Consider the following 20,384-nt stretch of genomic DNA (forward strand, 5'->3'; position numbering starts at 1 on the left):
GTAAACTAAGAAGTCAAACATCTCCAAGTGCAAACAGAATAGCAGATATCGGAAAGGTCAGACCTGCAATACAAACAAGCAAGTGATGGCTGGGAAAGTTCTCATTGCTTCCTGATAGACCTGTACTCCATTCATCACTGCCTAGTTACACTCATACTCTAGCAAAGCAATGCAAATATTGTATCTACTAACAGACATATATACACATGAGGGCTGACATGTTTCAGAATACAAAGAGGCCCAGTACTTCCCCCTCCTACCTGAAAGCCTGAGGTTAAGCCCTCATTCACACGGGTAACGGCTGGCCCGGACAGATCTGTGCTGCGTGCACGGCCGTATCGGGCAGCTCCCGGGAAAGACAGGTGCTCCGTGTGATTAGTACGCAGCAGTCTGTTCTTCTCGATGGGAGTACGCAGCCGTACGCCGCTCTACGCTCACCCGACCTGCACGTCCGTAAGGGTGTCCCTGCTCGGACACAGACAAGATCCATCCCGTCAGCGTACTCAGACGCGCAGGTCGGGTGAGCGTACGGCCGTGTACTCCCATAGAGAAGGACAGGCTGCTGCGTATTATCACACGCAGCACCTGTCCTTCCCGGGAGCTGCCCGATACGGCCGTGTATGCAGCATGGATCTGTACGGGCCGACCGTTACCCGTGTGAATGAGGGCTAACTCTCAGCTGGTGTGAAGCAGTTCTTTAAATCCCAGGTGAAGTCACAGAATAAATAGCAGTCTGATAGACATTGTACTAACAAACTCCATTTTTCTGTTACATCAGCTGTTCAGGGTTTCTGAATATGACTGTGCAGTTTAATAGGCACTAGAGATGAACTCAGTGCTCATATGAATTTACAATGCAATCATCACTCAGTAAAAGATCTGGTCGGGCACACCCCCTCTCTCTGAGGACACATGACATGAGGGGTGTGGCTGTTACTCAGCTCTGCCAGCAAAGAACACTACATAGGGAAGGAAGCAGCATTTTCAATGAGCGGGAAAGGTTTTCTTCTCCACTCATCGGCAGCTCTATATATATATTAGGCTGAAATCACATAGCTAACACACCAGAATTAGGATCCTTCTTTTCCCAAAATATAACCATTATCTTCATCTGAGTTCAATTGGCTGAAATAAAGACTGGTACCCTTATGTAAAGCTGTGTGATCTGAGCCTTTGATCTACACTTGGACTGTCTGGAAATAAAAGACATAAATGGAGGGACGGTACCAGCCAACAGGTTTATGTGACCTGCAGTCTTATAGAGATCACTAAAGCTCTGCTAGGTCTGGTCGCACCTTGTTTTGTAACGCTGCGAGGGTTGTTTCAAGTGTCGAGATGTAGTCTTCTTCTGAGTCCTCTTGTAGATATTCCTCCTGTCTACAAGATGAAGAACAAAGAGCGGACACAGGGGGAAGTTACATACAAAAGGTACAATGACAAGCCATGCTTTACAATGCAAGACGTACAGGAATAACAGAACACAAAGGGAATAACAGTCCTATTCAAAGGTCCCTACCACCTCTATGGAAAGTGAGGAGAGATGTGATGTGACGGTTATTTGCCCTTCTGAAAAGGTGAGGACTGAGGCTGCGCCAAAAGTGACCCCGTCAGTTCCAACCCCCAAAAACGTACCCATCCAACCCCAGTTGGACCTTGTCTCATACATCCCCTCTGTTCCAGAACTGCAGCCTCCAGAGGACTCTTCAGCATTTGACACTGGCAGGAAAGTTGGATTCTTGAGTTCCCTGCGCTGTCTTTCCTTCCTTCGATCCCTACATCACTACATGTCTCAGCAAGGAGACAGTGGTCTGGGGAAGAACTACAGGATGAAACTGGAGGACACAGCCATCCAACATTTCTGGGAATGTTGAATGCTGAAGAGTCTGATGGAGTCTGCAGCACAAGAACGCAGGAGAGGTACAAGACACAGGCCCACCAGAGAGAAGAGTATAAAATCTCTTCAATTGCAGTAAACTTCCTTTCAAAATTTGTTATGGAACTGACAGGGTCTCTTTACAAATCAAAAGGTCTGGTGAGTCCCTGACGCAATGTGAAAGGGATTTCTAGGGAAGCTATAAGTCCAAGTCCAAAATGTTTACCAAGAAATCCACAACTAGACAAATACCAATGTCATCCATAATCAAATGCCCAATGTAATGCTAGGGCAAGGATTAAGACATTTTCTTGAGTGTTAAGAATTTTCTAGAATTTGGCCAATTCAGAACAGCATTGCCTGTCTGTTGAGGTGCTTCACAAGAACAGTGGTGGGTCTCGGGGCTACAGAGGACAGAGATGTCCGAGAAAGAGTCTCTCTAGGAACAGTGGTGGATCACAGGGCTACAAAAGATGGAGATGTCTGAAGAAGAGACCTACAAGGAACAGTGGTGGGTTTCAGGGCTGAGAAGTATGAGATGTCTGAAGAAGAGTTTTACAGGGAACAGTAGTGGGTCTCAGGCCTACAGAAGACAGAGCCATCTGAGGAAGAGTCTTGCAAGGAACAGTGGTATGTCTCAGAGCTACAGAGAATGGAAACTCATGCAGAAAAGTCTCACAAGGAACAGCGGTGGGTCTAAGGGCTACTGAAGATAGAGACATCTGAAGAAGAGGCTTACAGGTAACAGTGGTGGGTCTCAGGGGTAAGAGAGGTCAGAGACATAGGAAGAAGAGCCTTACAAGAAAAAGTGGTGGGTCTTAGGGCTACGGAGGATGAAGATATTTGAGGAAGAGTCTCACAAGGATCAGTGGTATGTCTCAGGGCTACAGAAGATCGAGAAGTCTAAGGAAGAGTCCCACAATGAACAGTGGTGGGTCTCAAGGCTACAGAAGATGGAGACATCTGAAGAAGAGTATCACAAGGTTAAGTGGCGGGTCTCATGGCTAGAGAAGATAAAGATGTAAGAAGAAAAGTCTCACAAAGAACAGTGGTGGGTCTCAGGGCTATAGAGAATGGAGACGTCAAAAGAAGAGTCTTACAGGTAAACAATGGTGGGTCTCAGGGCTAGAGAAGTCAGAAACATCTGAAGAAGAGTCTCTCAAGGAACAAGTACGGGTCTCAGAGATAGAGAAGACAGGGACATCTGAAGAGTCTCACAAGGAACATTGATGGATTTTGGAGCTACAGAGGATGAAGACATCTGAAAAAGAGTCTCACAAGGTACAGTGGTGGTTCTTAGGGCTAGAAAGAACGAAGATGTCAGAAGAAGAATCTTACAAGTAAACAGTGGCAGGTCTCAGGCCTAGAGAAGTCAGAAATTCTGAAAAAAAGTCTCACAATGAACCGTGGTGGCTCTGAGGGCTAGAGAAGACAAAGACATCTGAAGAAGAGTCCCGCAAGGAACAGTGGTGGATTTTGAAGCTACAGAGGATGAAGACATCTGAAGATGAGTTTTACAACATACAGTGATGGGTCTCAGGGCTAGAGAAGATAAAGAGGTCTAAAGAAAAGTCTCACGAGGAACAGTGATGGGTCTCATGGCTACAGAGGATAGAGATGTCTAACGAAAAATCTACAAGCAACTGCTGTGGGTCTCAGGGCTACAGAAAATGGAGTCGTCTGAAAAAAAATCCCACAAGCAAAAGCAGTGGATCTCAGGGCTACTGAGGATGGAGACATCTGAGGAAGAGTCTCACAAGGAACAATGGTGGGTCTCGGGAAGTGCCAGAAGTCTATATGTCAAATGTATAAAAGTGAATTAGGAAGCAGTGGGAGATCAATGTAAACAATGAGGACACCTTTTTTGTTGAAAGGAGAGGGGCACTACCTCAGCTCCAGCATTCTATACAGACTGCAGCAAGGACATCAAGGGTGAATGCTATGTCAGAAAGAGATGACACTACTTCCTATTCCAGCTACTGTACTCTTCCACAGTGTGTGTGTTCTGTACCTAATCTGTGATATTGTCTCAAAACATCAACCTTTGTCCCCAATATTTGTCCCAATCACAGTCCAGGAAAAACTGTTCTTAAAGATCAGATATCCAACATGCTGACGACTAAGATAGACAGAAAGGGTATGCCAATACCTACCTGGAGTCCTCAGGGCTGAATCTGTCAGTATAGGTGAATTCCTCATCCCGTCGGTTCCGGAAGTGTGAAGAGAGGGCATCAGACTGACCCTGTGTTCCACAACCTGGGTTCATAAAAATACTAGTTATTACTAGTCAAATATTAGTGTCACTTATCCCTATTTATATATAAAAGCATATAACATATCTATCCATGGCCCCCCATACCCCTAATCAATAAACACATATAGAAAAACACATAACATATCTGTCCATGGCCCCCCATACCCCTAATCAATAAACGCATATAGAAAAACACATAACATAACATGTCCATGGCCCCCCATACCCCTAATCAATAAGCACATTTAGAAAAACACATAACATAACATGTCCATGGCCCCCCATACCCCTAATCAATAAGCACATTTAGAAAAACACATAACATAACATGTCCATGGCCCCCCATACCCCTAATCAATAAGCACATTTAGAAACTTTTCCAAAAAACAGGACCTGTGCCCCCCCCCCCCCACACCTCCTCCTCATCATATCAATGCAGAAGGCATGGCACAGACACAAAATACCTCCCACTGACCATAAAGCAAGGTGCAGTGCATGTAAAAGGATGAGAGTACCACAAGTGCAAGCACTTTCCCAATAAGATTTCAGAAGATACTCCGCCTTTGTGATTGAATCTGATGCTTGATAGGTAATAACAAAAAAATGAGGATTTAGTTATTGATGGTAGGAGTTTCTGAAATGTCAGAATAGGCAACCTGCACTGCAAATACCTTATTATTTGTTATTCCTGACCCAGCATCATCTCTAGTCATGGCCACCATTCAAGTCCTAAAGGAGTGGGAGTTTGGAACCCCTGAAGAACGTTGGTTGAATCTTCTGACCTATTATTGTGAAAAACAAATCTTGTGCTGGGGTTATAGCGCTTTCATCCTCTGACTGCTCTGGGAGACCCCAAAGGGGCAAGATTGACAGACAGCAGCCACTGGAGCAGCTTTATTTTGCCTACCTTCGGGTCTAGAGCTCTCCCAATACATATAGTGTGTGTGTGTGTGTGTGTGTGTGTGTGTGTGTGTGTGTGTGTGTGTGTGTGTGTGTGTGTGTGTGTATATATATACACACACAGTCATACTGATGTAAAACACCTAGCAATAAGTCTTTCAGCATAAAGCAGGGCGGGTGCAGACATTTCATTCTGGGTGTCTGCATTAGGAGATTAGCACATCTGCATTTTATCTACACCTCCCAACCCAGGAGCCTGAGCCCAATGTGTAAATAGTATATACCTAGAGACATAAACAGTTCTGCCCTTACAGGCAAATACGATTTCCTAAGACCAAGGTTCTGTGTGTTTTTGTATTGATAGGAGCAGACAAATGTACAAGGAGGGACCCTTTAACTAGCGCTGGGCCATAGCACTCCACACATATAATTACCCGTACCCAAACACAGCTCTTAGCTATAGTAATATATTTATTTCTTTCCTTTTGTTGCTAATGCGGTTCAGTAATTCAGATCTGGAGTATTCGGAAATGTAAAAATGAAGGGGGCACCCGGATTTGAACCGGGGACCTCTTGATCTGCAGTCAAATGCTCTACCACTGAGCTATACCCCCAGTGCACATGTGCAGCTGATTATCTAGAACAGGTATAGTGACTCATTGTATATGTCTACAGCACTGTTTGCTTTGACTGCTTCCTGGAAAAGTGAAAAAAGGAAAACTGGAAAAACTCGCACTGAGAGGAAACAGCTCTTCACCACAGCAAGCCTTAAAATGTCCTTACATTACACACATGTTAAGAGACAGGAGGGGGCGTAGACAAGACCAGACATGCTGTACAAGGAGAGAGAGCAGCAGTGACCGGTCTTTATTACAGGAGGGGGGTGGAGACGAGACCAGTCATCCTGCACAAGGAGAGAGCAGCAGTGAGCGGTCTTTATTACATGAGGGGCGGAGACAAGACCAGTCACCCTGTACAAGGAGAGAGAGCACCAGTGACCGGTCTTTATTACAGGAGGGGGGTGGAGACGAGACCAGTCATCCTGCACAAGGAGAGAGAGCAACAGTGAGCGGTCTTTATTACAGGAGGGGGCGGAGACAAGACCAGTCACCCTGCACAGGGAGAGATACTTTTTTACAGGAAGTTCCTCACATTGGATTACTGCACAGATCTGGAATAAATACACAAAGCTCACCGAGATTCAATGAAGAATACACAGGACTCTATTATTTAGACAATATTTGGTGATCCCGGAGATCAGATTGTAAACGTTTACTATTTAGTGCTAAAAAAAAACAAGCAAAGAAATATAAAACAGAAACAATGAACAATCCCGGGAACAAGTTGTCAAATAGTAAAGACAGATGGGGAAAAGTGCCGTCATACGATTCACAGAGCACATACATTGGTGACAACTGTACAATGTTTATGAAAAAAACCTAACAAGAGTTAATAAGAAAAGAAAAGAGCAGAAATAGCGATATAAAGTTGTTGTTTTTTAATGTGAGCTGCCAAAATTGTCCGTCCTGCTGAATAAATAGGGAAAGTTGTATAAAGTGGGGTGTGTGCCAGGGCACGTTGTCTGAAAAGTTCTCCTTTTTAGGACAGATACGTCTTATAACCCAACACACCATGACTCAGAGGTTACAGCCGCTCATAAAACATCATTAGAAACCGGGGAGCGTGTATCAGAGCTCCACATAGATCCTATCACCCCGGACTCGCCATCACACAGCACCCCTGGACTCACAGCACCCTTGGACTGACTATCACACAGCACCCCCCAACGACTCACCATCACACAGCATCACACCCTTCTCCCCCACCCACCCCGGACTCACCATCACACAGCCCCCCTGGACTCACCATCACACCCCCCCCCCCCGACTCACCACCACACAGACCCCCTGGACTCACCATCACACAGCCCCCCTGGACTCACCATCACACCCCCCCCCCCCGACTCACCACCACACAGACCCCCTGGACTCACCATCACACAGCCCCCCTGGACTCACCATCACACCCCCCCCCCCCGACTCACCACCACACAGACCCCCTGGACTCACCATCACACAGCCCCCCTGGACTCACCATCACACCCCCCCCCCCCGACTCACCACCACACAGACCCCCTGGACTCACCATCACACAGCCCCCCTGGACTCACCATCACACCCCCCCCCCCCGACTCACCACCACACAGACCCCCTGGACTCACCATCACACAGCCCCCCTGGACTCACCATCACACCCCCCCCCCCCGACTCACCACCACACAGACCCCCTGGACTCACCATCACACAGCCCCCCTGGACTCACCATCACACCCCCCCCCCCCGACTCACCACCACACAGACCCCCTGGACTCACCATCACACAGCCCCCCTGGACTCACCATCACACCCCCCCCCCCCGACTCACCACCACACAGACCCCCTGGACTCACCATCACACAGCCCCCCTGGACTCACCATCACACCCCCCCCCCCCGACTCACCACCACACAGACCCCCTGGACTCACCATCACACAGCCCCCCTGGACTCACCATCACACCCCCCCCCCCCGACTCACCACCACACAGACCCCCTGGACTCACCATCACACAGCCCCCCTGGACTCACCATCACACCCCCCCCCCCCGACTCACCACCACACAGACCCCCTGGACTCACCATCACACAGCCCCCCTGGACTCACCATCACACCCCCCCCCCCCGACTCACCACCACACAGACCCCCTGGACTCACCATCACACAGCCCCCCTGGACTCACCATCACACCCCCCCCCCCCGACTCACCACCACACAGACCCCCTGGACTCACCATCACACAGCCCCCCTGGACTCACCATCACACCCCCCCCCCCCGACTCACCACCACACAGACCCCCTGGACTCACCATCACACAGCCCCCCTGGACTCACCATCACACAGCCCCCCTGGACTCACCATCACACAGCACCCCTGGACTCCTGGACTCACCATCACACAGCCCCAAAATCCCCCACTCCCGCGGACTCGCCATCACACAGTCCCCCCTGGACTCACCATCGCAACACTCCTTCCAGAAGCGCAGGTCCAGGCCAGGGATGTCACTGCAAGGCCGCATGTCCTGAGGGAAGAGGGCCACCTGGAACACATCGTCTTGGACGTGCTGAATGCTGTCACCGTTGTCACACAGGACACGAGCCAGTGAGGTCTGCTTGATTTCAGTCAACTGGGCTGGGGTAAAGACACCAGGATTACTGTGCCAGAACCTGCATGGGGAAAAGTGACAGGGAATTTCCTTTAGGCCCAAAGTCAAACATAATCTATATATATATCTAACAGACTGATCAAGAATACAGACTCCAGCCTGCTAATTGGACTAAGTACGAGCAACAGAATGCTGGGGAGCCATCATTGTGCTTCCTCTGCTTTCCCCTCCTGTCAGCATATTTCCTGTCAGCAGATGTGCAACACAGCTAAACCTGATTGGCTCTCCCATCCACTTACCTTGGGTGTAAAGAAATTGTAAAATGTTCACAGCAGCAATAAAGGATTCTGGATAGTAAGAAAGTGTAACAATATAATATTAATACTACAGAGGGACAAATGGCGAAAAGGTTCTTCTAAAATCACAATCTAAAAGCATATCATTGAAGTGAACTTGGGCCCTGTCCATGCAGGTCAAAGCAACAGGTCCACTTCAACGCCAGCCCAATAGCTGCTAATACTCCCCTTCTTTACGATGCCACAGCAATGAGGTATCAAACTCAAGGTGAGTATGTGCTGCTGCTGGGACTGCCACTAAAGTAGCCATGTTGTTTTGCCCTGCATTGGCAAATCTCACAGCTCCATCTTACAATATGGCGTTTGCCAGGAATTCAGAGTCTCTGCATAATCAAATGGCCAAAGGGCACACCGTACCTGTCTCCATCCCGAAGCCTTTTAAACTGAGTGACCAGAAGGCACATAAGAGTGGGGCCAACGCGGGTCCCGGGGACCAGATCCTCCACGATGAGGGCTGGAAAGAGATCCACATTCTTGGGGGTCCCGTACAAACTGCAGATCGGGAAGAACATTGGTAAGAAAGAGAGACACAAAGTAATCCAATAGAGTGTGATATTGTTATGTAACAACCAACTAGATTGTACTCTGCCAGCACTGGGCTAAGTGACAGGTTTGTTTAGTAGAGGACATACTTACCTTCCCTGCCAGCGAGGGTCATCCACAATTCCAGGTATGGTTGAGCATTTCACCCCCACCCAGCTATCCACAGTGCAGATTGCAGTGCCTGACCATCCAGTCACCAGGTCAGACGAGACTTGTATAGCATGTTAGGCTTTGTGATGGTTTAAAGATGCAAAGGAATTTTTGGAGACCACTAAGTTATATCTCTCAGTGGTACCCGTGAATAAATCTCTCTCTTTTGCCTACTCCGGGCCTCACCCTGGATCTTTAAAAAAAAAAAAAAAAAAAACTCTGTGGCTGCAATACTCAGCTTGTCCCCAGAAGTACCTTTTCTTCTCCCAACTCTCAATGACGTCTAGCATCACTCAACCCAGAAAAGTAAGAACAGACTGAGAGTGCAGGGCATTATGGTCCGGCCCACTGGAGAGGCAATCAACACATCACTCTCAATGTATTGGTGGAGACAGCAGCACTGATAATATCAAGTCAGCTCCACTCCAGAATTATTCAGAACCTCCATGAGAAGACTGAAGAAGATACGCTGTGTCACATGACCAGCCCGAAGGCATTAGGAAAAGGCAAGTACAGACACTCCTCGGGTTACGTTCTGGAAAATCCATCGAAACCCCGAAAAGATTGTAAACCGAGGAGTGTGCTTGTGTACTGTACTGCCGCGGTCGGCAGCAGACAGTACACAATGGGAATCTATAGCAAGACTGCTATTGGCTATTGCAATAGCCAACAGCAGGCTGGTTATTGAATCCCTGCCCATTAACAGGAGGAGTGGAGTTGAGAGAGAGAAAGTTCTCTCTTAGGTCCACTCCTCTGCTCAGTGGGCAGGTGGCAATAGCCAGTCTGCTATTGGCTATTGCAATTTGAAATAGCCAATAGCAGTCTTGCTATTGATCCCGGCTGTTTACATTCACCTGCCGGCTGCGGAAGCGAGCCGGCAGGTGAATGGGGAAGCGGAGTGTCTCGGGGCTTGTTGCTTCAGAGTTACTATTAACTCTCAAGCAACCAGAATCTACAGTTATCTAGCACCTACCGATCCGTGGGTGCCGAATAACTGGGAGTTTACTCCCAGTTATTTACTGTACAGTAAACTGCATCGTAAATGCGAAAAATCGTAATTGATTGATCGCAACCCGAGGAGCACCTGTATAAAATAAAAATAAATTTTTAAAAATACTGCTGAGGGAGGGGGTAGTAACCTGGAGTGGAGGTGTAAACAGGGCCGGAATTAGTCTCTCTGTTGCCCCAATGCCAGGTTCCTCAATGCGCCCCCCTATATGTAGGCTACATACAAGTGACCTTGTACAAAACAAGCGGCGGCTTCCCCGCTGTACATTTAGCTCTGCTTGCCCAAAGCAGGGCTAAATGTAGAAAACAACTACCCGCCCGGCGCCCAGAACTGCATGTCCCGAGCGTCCCGAGATAGGAATTCCACACCCCTGCTGGCCCTCTACTCCCTGCTGCCCCAAGGCGGGGTCTCGGTTGGCCTTGTGAGAAATCCAGCCCTGGGTGTAAAGTGTTACAGTTCCAAAGCTGAACTTTGTGGTTTACCACTTACAGATTTAGACCGTTCTGAATGACTGATTGCGCCTCTTATCTATCCATTTATGAGCTGGACCTTATAAACCAATACACTTTAATTTACATTTGTGAGGAACTGTGCCAAATCCAGATTATACTGCACCTGGAGCCAATTCGGATGGTCGCAGGATAGTGGAGCTCCGGCACAGCTGAAATCCTAGGGCTGAATCCTTAGCACAGAGGACTCCCATGATACTACCCATGTGTGCCCCTGACCCCAGCGACCGTCGGAGAGAACGAAAATCTAAGAAAGGCCCTCGGAAACTTACTGAATTTTTCCGCTCGACGGGCTCGCCGCGGACTCAAGATGGCGCCGGCTCGTCCAGCACCCTGTCCTCTCTGCAACTCTCCGACAGCCGTAACGAGCGGGAGCCGAAAGGAGGTGGGAGCCAGGTGACCGCCAACCCGGCAAAATCCACGCCCAGACTGGACTCTGGGGGAGCGCAGATACGGCCTGGGGAGGGGGACGAGCGGTCTGGCCCTACTGTGCATGTGTGTGAGGAGATGAATAGCACCATTGAGGATTGTCCCACTGCTGATCGCCCCCTGCTGGACACTACCCTAGGGGACGTGCTTGTGTCTCTTGGGTGCTCCCTGCATAGAGATGTGCTTTTTGCTGCTGAGAAGGGATGTTGACGCCCTGGGAGACGGAGTCGTCCACGTCGAGGACAAGATGGGGGATTATGCGGAGGCCCATAACGATCTTCTCGTCTACCAACTGGCACAGTCAGGTTCTCCGTTGGGGATTAATGGCGGTTAAGATTGTACAGCGCTCCTGCACTTGTATCACGCTGCCGTTCAGAGGCGACACCCGGAGCTTTAGGAGAAGCTGCAGGCTCTCTACATCCGCGTCTTGTCACCGTACTGCTCTACAAAGATGGCGCCGGTGTAGTCGGCTGCCGTCACGACTGCTCTGCAGTCGTGTAAGCATTTCACTGCATATCATACTTGTACGATTGTGTATGTGACAAATAAAATCTATCTATCTAATTCTCTGCTTACTTCCTCATAGAAATAAGATACATTTATTTGATAAATTCATGCTGGCTTTCACTTTCATATATTATATTACACACTCTTGCATGTGGTCCAGTACCAGAACTTCAAAGATCTTTCCTACAATAATGTTCGGATGGATGGCGACCTTGATCCCTAGGTAGCACATTCTCTAAGAGTCAATTCAATGGTGCTAATCCATTAAAGATTTTCTGTGTATTAGAAGCAATGGCTTAGTAATAACAAGCTCAGCTCCGTAAGGACTCATGGGTGTAAAGATATTCATCAGAATATTAAAGGAGAACTATGAGGTCAGAGATTTCCACTCACCTCATAGTTCTAGCCGACCTGTGACAATGAGACTGTCACAGGTCGGCTCAGTAGATTGGGAGGTGAGCGAACACATACCGCCGTTCGCTCACCTCTCGATCCTGTCACGGCTCTCTGCCTGACAGGGGAGGGGCTGTATTCCCCCCTCCCCGCTCCGATCCTCCAGCGCTGACTGGCGGAACGGACGGGGGAGGGGGCGGGTACAGCTGGCTCTGCCTCTAGATAGGCAGAGCCAGCTGTCATTTACGCAGCTGGGTGGATACAGACATAATTGTCGGGATCCGCTTCAGCTGCGGCGTCTCAGTATAGCGCGAGCTGTAGCTGGCGGTATACGGAGCTTAGGGTGATGGGAGGATGCTAGTTTGTGTCCTCCCGTTACACTAAGGAGAACTATGGGGAAAAGCCCATAGTTCTACTTTAAATAATAACATCAGAGATTTGTCGGGGAGGTGGCCAGAGCATCCCAGGTCGCTAAGAGCTTCTCTTTGCAGATTTACTTTTGCAGCTGAATTATTTGTAATGTTCAAACCATTTAAGTGTTCCTTCCGGTTTGTGCATTTAAGTGACTCTGTCACTATGTTCGAAGGAGGAAATGCAGTCATGCCTGAAAAGTAAGCAAATAAAGAAGAACTTCAGGTTGTAGAAAAAAATAAGTGCTTGTTTTTCTCCAGGGGCGATAATATGAAAGAAATACTCAACAGATCCTCAGTCCTGCCTGGCTGCTAGACCACTCCCCTGGGTCCCAGTGGTATACGGATCTGTGACATCATCAGGTTACATAGTTATATAGTATTTGAGGTTAAATAAAAGACACAGGTCCATCAAGTTCACCCTTTGTGTGTCTGTGTGCGATTGTGTATATGTGTACACGAGTCCCTGTGAGATCTTGTTTTTAAGAGTACCTGTACCCCTGTATGGTGTAATACAAGGGTATTGGATGTGAAGAAGCCAAGGAACATTCTACAGCCGGAGAAGGGAGGAAGAGAGGGCAGAGGTAACTGTTGCAGGATGAATATTTCTTTTTTATTATTATCCCTAGAGAAAAATGAGCAGTTAACCCTTGCAGTGCACGGGGGGGGGGGGGGGGGGGGGGGGGGGTAGCCCTACTGCAAGGGTTAACTTTTTGACAAGCTGGAGTTCTTCTTTAATGCTGACCCGTCCTGCTGCCCATGCCGCCAACTCTTCTGGGTTGAAGACGAAGCCTACTCAATGATCTCCAGTAGACTTCCAAGTGTGTTTCATGCCTGGTTGCTCCATTGTTTGTTATGGTTCTTTTTACCAGCCCCCACAACTTGTAGTGTCTGGTGAAGGAAACCACAGAGCATAGACAATCCTGGAAGTGTTGAATGCAGAAGATCTTTGAGCAAACATTCTACAACCCAGGCCAGTGTGGTGGAACAGGAGCTTTTCAACTTCAAAAATAGTGACAGATCCCCTTTGCAAGCCCTTTACTTATCATGAATTCTTTTTTTAACACTAGATGGTCACATGTGTTTCCCTTTCTTAGTCTTTTACACTTGTTGGCCATATAAATACAATATATTGTTGTGTAAAGTGCTTACATGGAATGTTCCATTCTTGATCAATTTGTATAATACAGTAGTTCAAAAAGGGTAAACTACTCACCTGCGGAGCTTCTGCCTCACATCCTGGTTCTTGATTTCATTCTTCAGGTCCTCAAAGTCCTGTGCTGAGGTAAGGTTGCAGAACACCCTGTAGTCATTGTATGGTGGAATCCCATGGTCCCTGCCACGTTGGATATTGATAGCCGCAAGGTCTAAGGACACCGAATGCACAGCAGCGAAAAGTTTCTCGGTGAGCTCCAAGTTGAGTAGTTGTGTGGGGACCCTCATCTTACCAGGCACCCCAAACAGCCCTCGCAGAATAGGGTCTATCCCTCCCTCCTGGAGCAACCTGAAAGGGCTGAAGAAGGCTTTATGCAGTGGGAGATGCCCTTGGTGGATGGGTTGAAAGGTTTCATTCAGTCGATACATAATGGGGTTAATCAGGGTGTGCCCAAATCGTAAAGCAGCAGTGGCAAAGGCATTGAAGATTGCGCTGTTGACGTTAGGGTCGTAACCTTTATACTCCCCCAACATTCTCATTCCAGGTTCTCCAAGAATCTTTGGAAGCCAGTGGGTGTAGGTAATGTGCTGCATTTGAGCACCAACAATCTTTCTGGCCTCATGGTAGATCTTATCGCCATTCCAGTGAGGGTTGAGCATCATTAGATGTTCTGTAATGCGGTTATGTTCCCGAAACCACAAGGTGTGCATGGAGGTAAGGCCAAGCTGTTCATTAGCTCTATGATCTCCTGCTAAAAAGCACGGGACTGAACTTTCCCTCTCGTCCCGCATACATTCTGTAGGAGGCCCATGAGCAGAAGGCATCATTGCCTTTCCAGAAGACATCACTCCACCGACTTTCAACAGGCCCCTCTGGTTTGTCAGATCTCGGAGCTCTAAGGACTCTTGCTCAGAACTCCCGTACACATTGGAGGCATCAATGTAAGCAGTGAGCATATTGACCTGCTCTCGGTAATAGACCGAGTCCAAAAGAAGAGAGGTCACTCCACTGCCGCAAACCGGGCTGGATCGGGCAAAGAACATGCACTGTCCGTTTTTTAACCTCGGATCATTCTCGGGCATACTGATGGGAAAGCAGGGTGAGTCATTGGTACACACCTGGCTGCAGGGTGCTGCGTCAGAAAATCTGGACATACTGAGTGCCGGGATGGTCTGGTCTAGATCATGGTCCAGAAACTGACCCCACTGCATAAGTATGTGTGTGTACTGGGCATCTGGAGTGATGGTCTCTGTGCCAATCATGGTGGTGGACACCAGACGAGGAAGCGGTAAAGGCAACACACCGGACTCATCTGATGCTCCTCTGGGTTGGTTAAAGCCATTCTGGTAGGCGGGCTTAAGCAGGCGCTGGAAAGCAGTGACAGATGCCCCCCACATTGGATGCCGCAGGTTGTTACAAGTACCATCGTGGGTGCGGTAGCGCTGATGGAAACAAACGTCCGAGCAGTTAGGTGTCCGTCTGTGAGCAGAGCATCCCGAGATGTTGGCAATCATGCTGATGAAGTGAGGGGACACCAGATCCCTATAGTGATAACCTGTAGAGGGTAGAACTGAAATGTTATAGACTCATAAAACAGTAAAAGTTGGTGGATAATAGGGAGGATTGCTATGGACCCAGGTCTCCCCATCCACCCATAATTCCACTACAGCTGGAAAGTTACTACATGTCATTTGATCATAATGAATACTGTAGGCTACAATGTAGTTAAGCAGGGGCAGTCAGATCCAGGATCCCCCAGCTTGTGATTGGACAATAAAGAGGCAGTAGCACACTGATGAGGTCACCTCTCTGCTCTTCCATCATGTAATCATGTTCCACAGTTAGACTAACAACACCGTGCAAAGCAACTGAGCCCTTACCAGCTTCCCATTGTGAGTGCTGTGGTGTAGGGGGACACAGGAATCTATGTCCAGACAGATTCAGGTATCTATTACATGTTTTTTTGTTAGATCTGTTACACATGCACCAAAAACACTTCATTAAAACACACATGGGCCCATAACAGAACGGTGAACTACTTCGGCTACAGAACACCAGCAACTTTGCTCTACATCAGCCCAGTTCTTCAAGATCACTGGCCTACCTGTGCTGTTCAGATCTTCAGGCAGGCCTTGCTGCACATGTTCCTCTATCAGTTCAAGGGTCCTCTCCAGGATCTCTGCTGCTCGAACAGTCTCGATGGCCTGAGGGTCACGGGGGTACCGGGACAGGGCAAAAAGATCACTAGGCGACTTGGGTAAACTGTATAAAAATAACAAAAATGTCTTTTTTAGAGGGTGCAGCATTGTGTTCTACCAAGACACCAACGGACAGAAATGTATCTTAAAGAGGACCTGTACTGTGGAAGCTGTGCACAAAAAAGCAGAGGGCCAAGGACTGGTCATCAATATTGCATGTGGTCTCCCTGCAGCTCATATTTTCCCCATTACTGATTTACCATGCCCTGGTTCCACCCTGTGTCCCTGTGATAGAGGAGCAGGGCTTTGCTTTCTCCTATCAGTGCTGTCCCCTTCAAGACAGGTGGTCTGATTATTGATGGAAGAGATCCTTGCACTACAGGTTCTCGGGTACAGCTTCCTCTTCAGCAAGAAGAACAGTGAGCATCACAGTAGTGACATCATCAAATCTCACTTGAAATCTGATGAGAATAGCAGTCCGAGGCACAGGACGTTCTGTGACATTTTGCAGGAGGAATTCAAGACAAAAGGACAATTTTCAGACTAGAGGAGACATTTTTAGAGGAGACATTCCTTATAGGAAAGCAAATCTTCACTTTTTGAGTTCAGTTTAATATGTCATTGGAACTCATACTGATTCAGGATATTTGGTGGGACCAGGTCATGTTTAACCTTACCTTTCCTCATACCAAGCTTGGAACCAACTATGGCAAAGTAACTGACAGAATTAAAAATATAAAACTATAGAGAAAGCACAGAGTATTGCGCACCTATCATCAAGAGTTGGTTTATGAAAGCCTTTGGTGTGAATTGGGGGAAATATAAAAATCTCACCACAGGATAATCAGATATGTAGCTACAGTTTTCCAATTCTAAGAACAAAACAGGAACGTTTCTTTCCTTTGTGTAAAAGCCTTGTTCAGACCCACTTTCCATTTAAAAAGTTCCTTTTGATTGTCGATATTTTGAAGGTTGTTTTAACAAGTGGATTTTAGTGCAACCTATAGATGTTGTGCCTTGCTATAAAAAAATTCTGCCATATATTTTTTAATGACTAATTTCTTCCTGTTTTGCTTAGTGTCCTCACTATATCCCCTCGTATATTGTTTTAAATGTGCATCCCTCCTTTACTGAGCAGTTCCAAGCGACTCCTCCTCCTCCACTGAGCAGCAATAGAAGATTGCCTCTTCCCCCAAGGAGCAGTCATCTGTAGGAATAACCACTTATCAAAGCTGCTTCATGCTGTATTACCCCACCTCAGCTTTTGACCACTGACCGCCATCTTCCAGCACAAGTTTGAATCTGAGTGGTTGCTGTGGGGTAACACAGACAGTTCCTATTTTTGACACAGCACTGGGGCTTACACAAGAAAGGGCTTCTTACCTACAGGGCAGCCATCTGTACGAGTGAGACTCCTCACCTGCTGAACAGGTATCTGTGAGTGGCCTTGAAACTGCTGTTGACGCTTTGGATGGCTTCTCGCAAGGATGTCTCCACAAAGGTATCCCCGACACGCGCTGTATCTGAGATGCAGACAGTCAGTGAGATTTTCATCAGCTATACAGGACAACCTTGGAAAAGATGATAGTGCTATATGTATTGTAAAGCCCCTATGGCCACAGGATTAGGCCCCAGCTAGGTTTCCTGCTCACAGACCCTGCTTACCTCGTGGCTGCACATACAGCTGGACCGACACAGAGCTGACCCCCATAGAGCTGGTGGCATGGCACTGATACCGCCCGCTATCCTTGATCACAGATTTCAGGATATGGAGAGTCCCCGATTCCAGAATCGCATGTCGCCCATCATTTGACAGTTCTCCTCCTAATGACACAACAACAGACACAATTTAATAGAAAACTTCTGATACAATGGTTCATTCAGCGACAACTGAAAATAGGTGCACTTCCTTTGGCAACCAATCACGTTACAGCTTTGTTCTCAAACCTGTATAAGAAAACACAGCCGATGTAATCCGATTTGCTGCTATTACAGTTGCTGAGTGTCCTCGGTGCCTAGATCCCAGGTATGTAACTGGTAGAATACCGCACTAGTAGGGGCAAAACACAGAAGTATGGAACGTCTGGGAGTGGAGGGGAACAAAGTCTGCTTTTAGGTCTTGGGAAGTGATGTGCAGCTCCATACTCATGTGCGTTTGCAGCGCTTTTGGAGGTATGGACCCAGAAGGAGTGAGCACCCGCAGACTGACTGCATGGCAGAGTTGTATAAATCTCAGAACTTGATGGACAGAAATACAAAGCCTTTTGCAGATAAAACAGGTCTCCTGTGTATTTTATATGTGTAGAATTAAACCCTCGCGATTTTTTTGCATATATCTACTGCTAGCAAGCAGTAGATATATGTAAACACATTTTTTTTTAAAGTAACCAAAAAGATTATTACTTACCTGTGTCTCCGTCGCTCGCTCCCGTCCGAAGATCTGAAAATTCTCGAGCGGCCGTGAAGGATGACGGGGCGGGAGCATGTGCAGTAGAGATCTCCGGCCGGGAGAAGAGGAGAGACACAGTGTAAGTCAATGCATGCAGCCGGCAGCGTGCACGCCCACAGACACCATGGGACAGGAAGACGCAGCAGTCAGCGCTGGATCAGAGACCGGCACCAGCGCTGGAGGGACTCCTGTAAACTACTGGAAAGAAAAAGATGATCGGATCAAGAGGCATCACATAAGGTAAGTCAAACTTTTATTTTAAATAAAAACACCAAAAAGAAAAAAAATGCTAGCCTGTTGCGTCTCCTAGAGAGCCAAGAGAAGATGAGAACCCCGCTCTCTAGCAGCATATAAAAGCTTTTCAGTTGCAGTCTTTTAAGGACATCAGAAGCAGTCATGTGTCCAATCCCCACCGAGGTCTGGCATTCATACCGGCCTTGGCACAAGAGACACCCAACCGACGGCTGATCAGCTGACCGGGCTCAGCGCCAGAGGAATTATCACACGGCTGAGAAGATAAGCGGGGTGACACAGAATCTCCACACAAGTTGGATTTTGCACTCTTCACACAGGAATCATACATGTTTACAAATTGATTTCAGTTTTAGCCCTGAACACCTTCATGCAACAAAATTGCCAGAGAGAGACGTAGTCTTGGTGCCCAGATAAAACAGGGGACAGGATGGAGAAGGTTTACAACCCCTGTTAGGTTTTTAATGCTATCTGGGGTTCCGTCACTTCCTGTCCCTGTGACAACGGTGGAGGAAATGAGAGGAAATAATGTGCATAAAAGAATCCTGCGACTGTTGTTATTATTATACACGATTTATATAATGCCAACAGTTTGCTCAGCGCTTTACAATACAAGAAGGATATTACAGTTACAATTACAATTAAGACGAGATGATAAGGAGGGCCTGTTGGAAATGTTCACTCACTTCTTGCCTGATGAAACCATTGTCAATGTTCTAAGAAGAAATAACATAAAAAAAAAAATACCCCCCACGTTCCCAGCTTCTGGGAATTGTGGGTGATGTCAGAACTCCTACTGCTTCCTCTCACGAGAATGCACTGGGAAGCATTCCCGTGGGATTGCAAGTGCCCAGCTATCCCAGGACCTTCCGTTTTTCATGGAACGTCTGTTTTAAGTGATGATAAAGTTTTTGCCGATTTAATAGGCCCACAGTGGAAATGTAAAGATCCATAAGGTCCATAATGTCTGGTCCATAAGGTGAGGGAGCTGATCTGGTTAAAAAAGGTTCTTCTGGGGAGGTCACAATAATCAAGGTGGGAGAGGTCAGGGCCTTACCGTCTTTAGTCCAGGTTATGACAGGAGCTGGTCGTCCTCTGGCGGAACAAAGAAATTCCACATCCCGGCCTTCAGTCACCGTCTGGTCTCTGGGAACCACAAAGAACTTCTGCGAATCTAAAATCGAAGTGAGGAAGTGAAGATTGCTGGAGCATAGAATTGAAAAGTAAAAGCCACGCTACTATTTATAACAAGCTATAAGGAACAAACATAAGTCACATGGGCTCTGTGACTTTAGCACAGTTGAAGAATTTGCTGTCGAACATCAACAGACGGGAAGTTATCACATCAATATTGCAATCAATAAATTTGCCTTACGGCATTGTGTCTGCTCTCCGTCCACGCTCACCTTGTACGATGACGGATGCCGAGGCCTGTACGCTGCCCTCGCTGTTGCTGGCATGACAGTGATAGAGCCCCTGGTCGGCGGCGGTGAGGTTCTGGATGTACAGACCCCCGGAGCTGGTGATGGTAAAGCGCCCGTCATTGGGGATGGCTTCCCCGTTCTCCGTGGTCCATGTGATCGTTGGCTGAGGATCCCCAGAGACTCCGCACTCCAGGGTCACGCTTCCATCTACGAGCACCTCAGTGGTTTGTGGATGGATTATAAACAACGGCTTCACTGAGGAGGCAGAAAGACAAAGCTAAGTACCTTCCATGACAGTCCAGTCAGCTGCCTTTAGAATGAACGTGTACTGTCTGTGAAGAAGAAGGCCGCTCGTGGCTGGACAATAAAG

At 47.7% G+C, this 20,384-nt stretch overlaps 1 protein-coding gene and 1 non-coding gene across 2 annotated transcripts in view; both read right to left on the reverse strand.

The window, feature by feature from the left end:
* The window catches only part of LOC108790035 (peroxidasin homolog), a 36,171-nt gene that overhangs the window by 217 nt on the left and 15,570 nt on the right, over positions 1 to 20,384 (reverse strand). The window contains exons 10-19 of the mRNA XM_018560212.1: positions 19,997 to 20,269; positions 19,648 to 19,764; positions 17,555 to 17,713; positions 17,310 to 17,412; positions 15,796 to 15,953; positions 13,752 to 15,246; positions 8,943 to 9,077; positions 8,082 to 8,290; positions 4,027 to 4,129; positions 1,296 to 1,377 (exon numbers count right to left, since the gene is read on the reverse strand). Of these exons, the coding sequence (XP_018415714.1) occupies positions 1,296 to 1,377; positions 4,027 to 4,129; positions 8,082 to 8,290; positions 8,943 to 9,077; positions 13,752 to 15,246; positions 15,796 to 15,953; positions 17,310 to 17,412; positions 17,555 to 17,713; positions 19,648 to 19,764; positions 19,997 to 20,269 (2,834 nt within the window). The remainder of the gene's footprint in view (positions 1 to 1,295; positions 1,378 to 4,026; positions 4,130 to 8,081; positions 8,291 to 8,942; positions 9,078 to 13,751; positions 15,247 to 15,795; positions 15,954 to 17,309; positions 17,413 to 17,554; positions 17,714 to 19,647; positions 19,765 to 19,996; positions 20,270 to 20,384) is intronic.
* TRNAC-GCA lies at positions 5,570 to 5,641 on the reverse strand. Its single transcript has one exon. It is a non-coding gene; the product is annotated as a tRNA-Cys (tRNA).

The sequence above is a fragment of the Nanorana parkeri genome, unplaced genomic scaffold, assembly GCF_000935625.1.
Source record: "Nanorana parkeri isolate BGI_ZX_2015 unplaced genomic scaffold, ASM93562v1 scaffold17, whole genome shotgun sequence".
Classification (NCBI taxonomy): Eukaryota; Metazoa; Chordata; class Amphibia; order Anura; family Dicroglossidae; genus Nanorana; species Nanorana parkeri.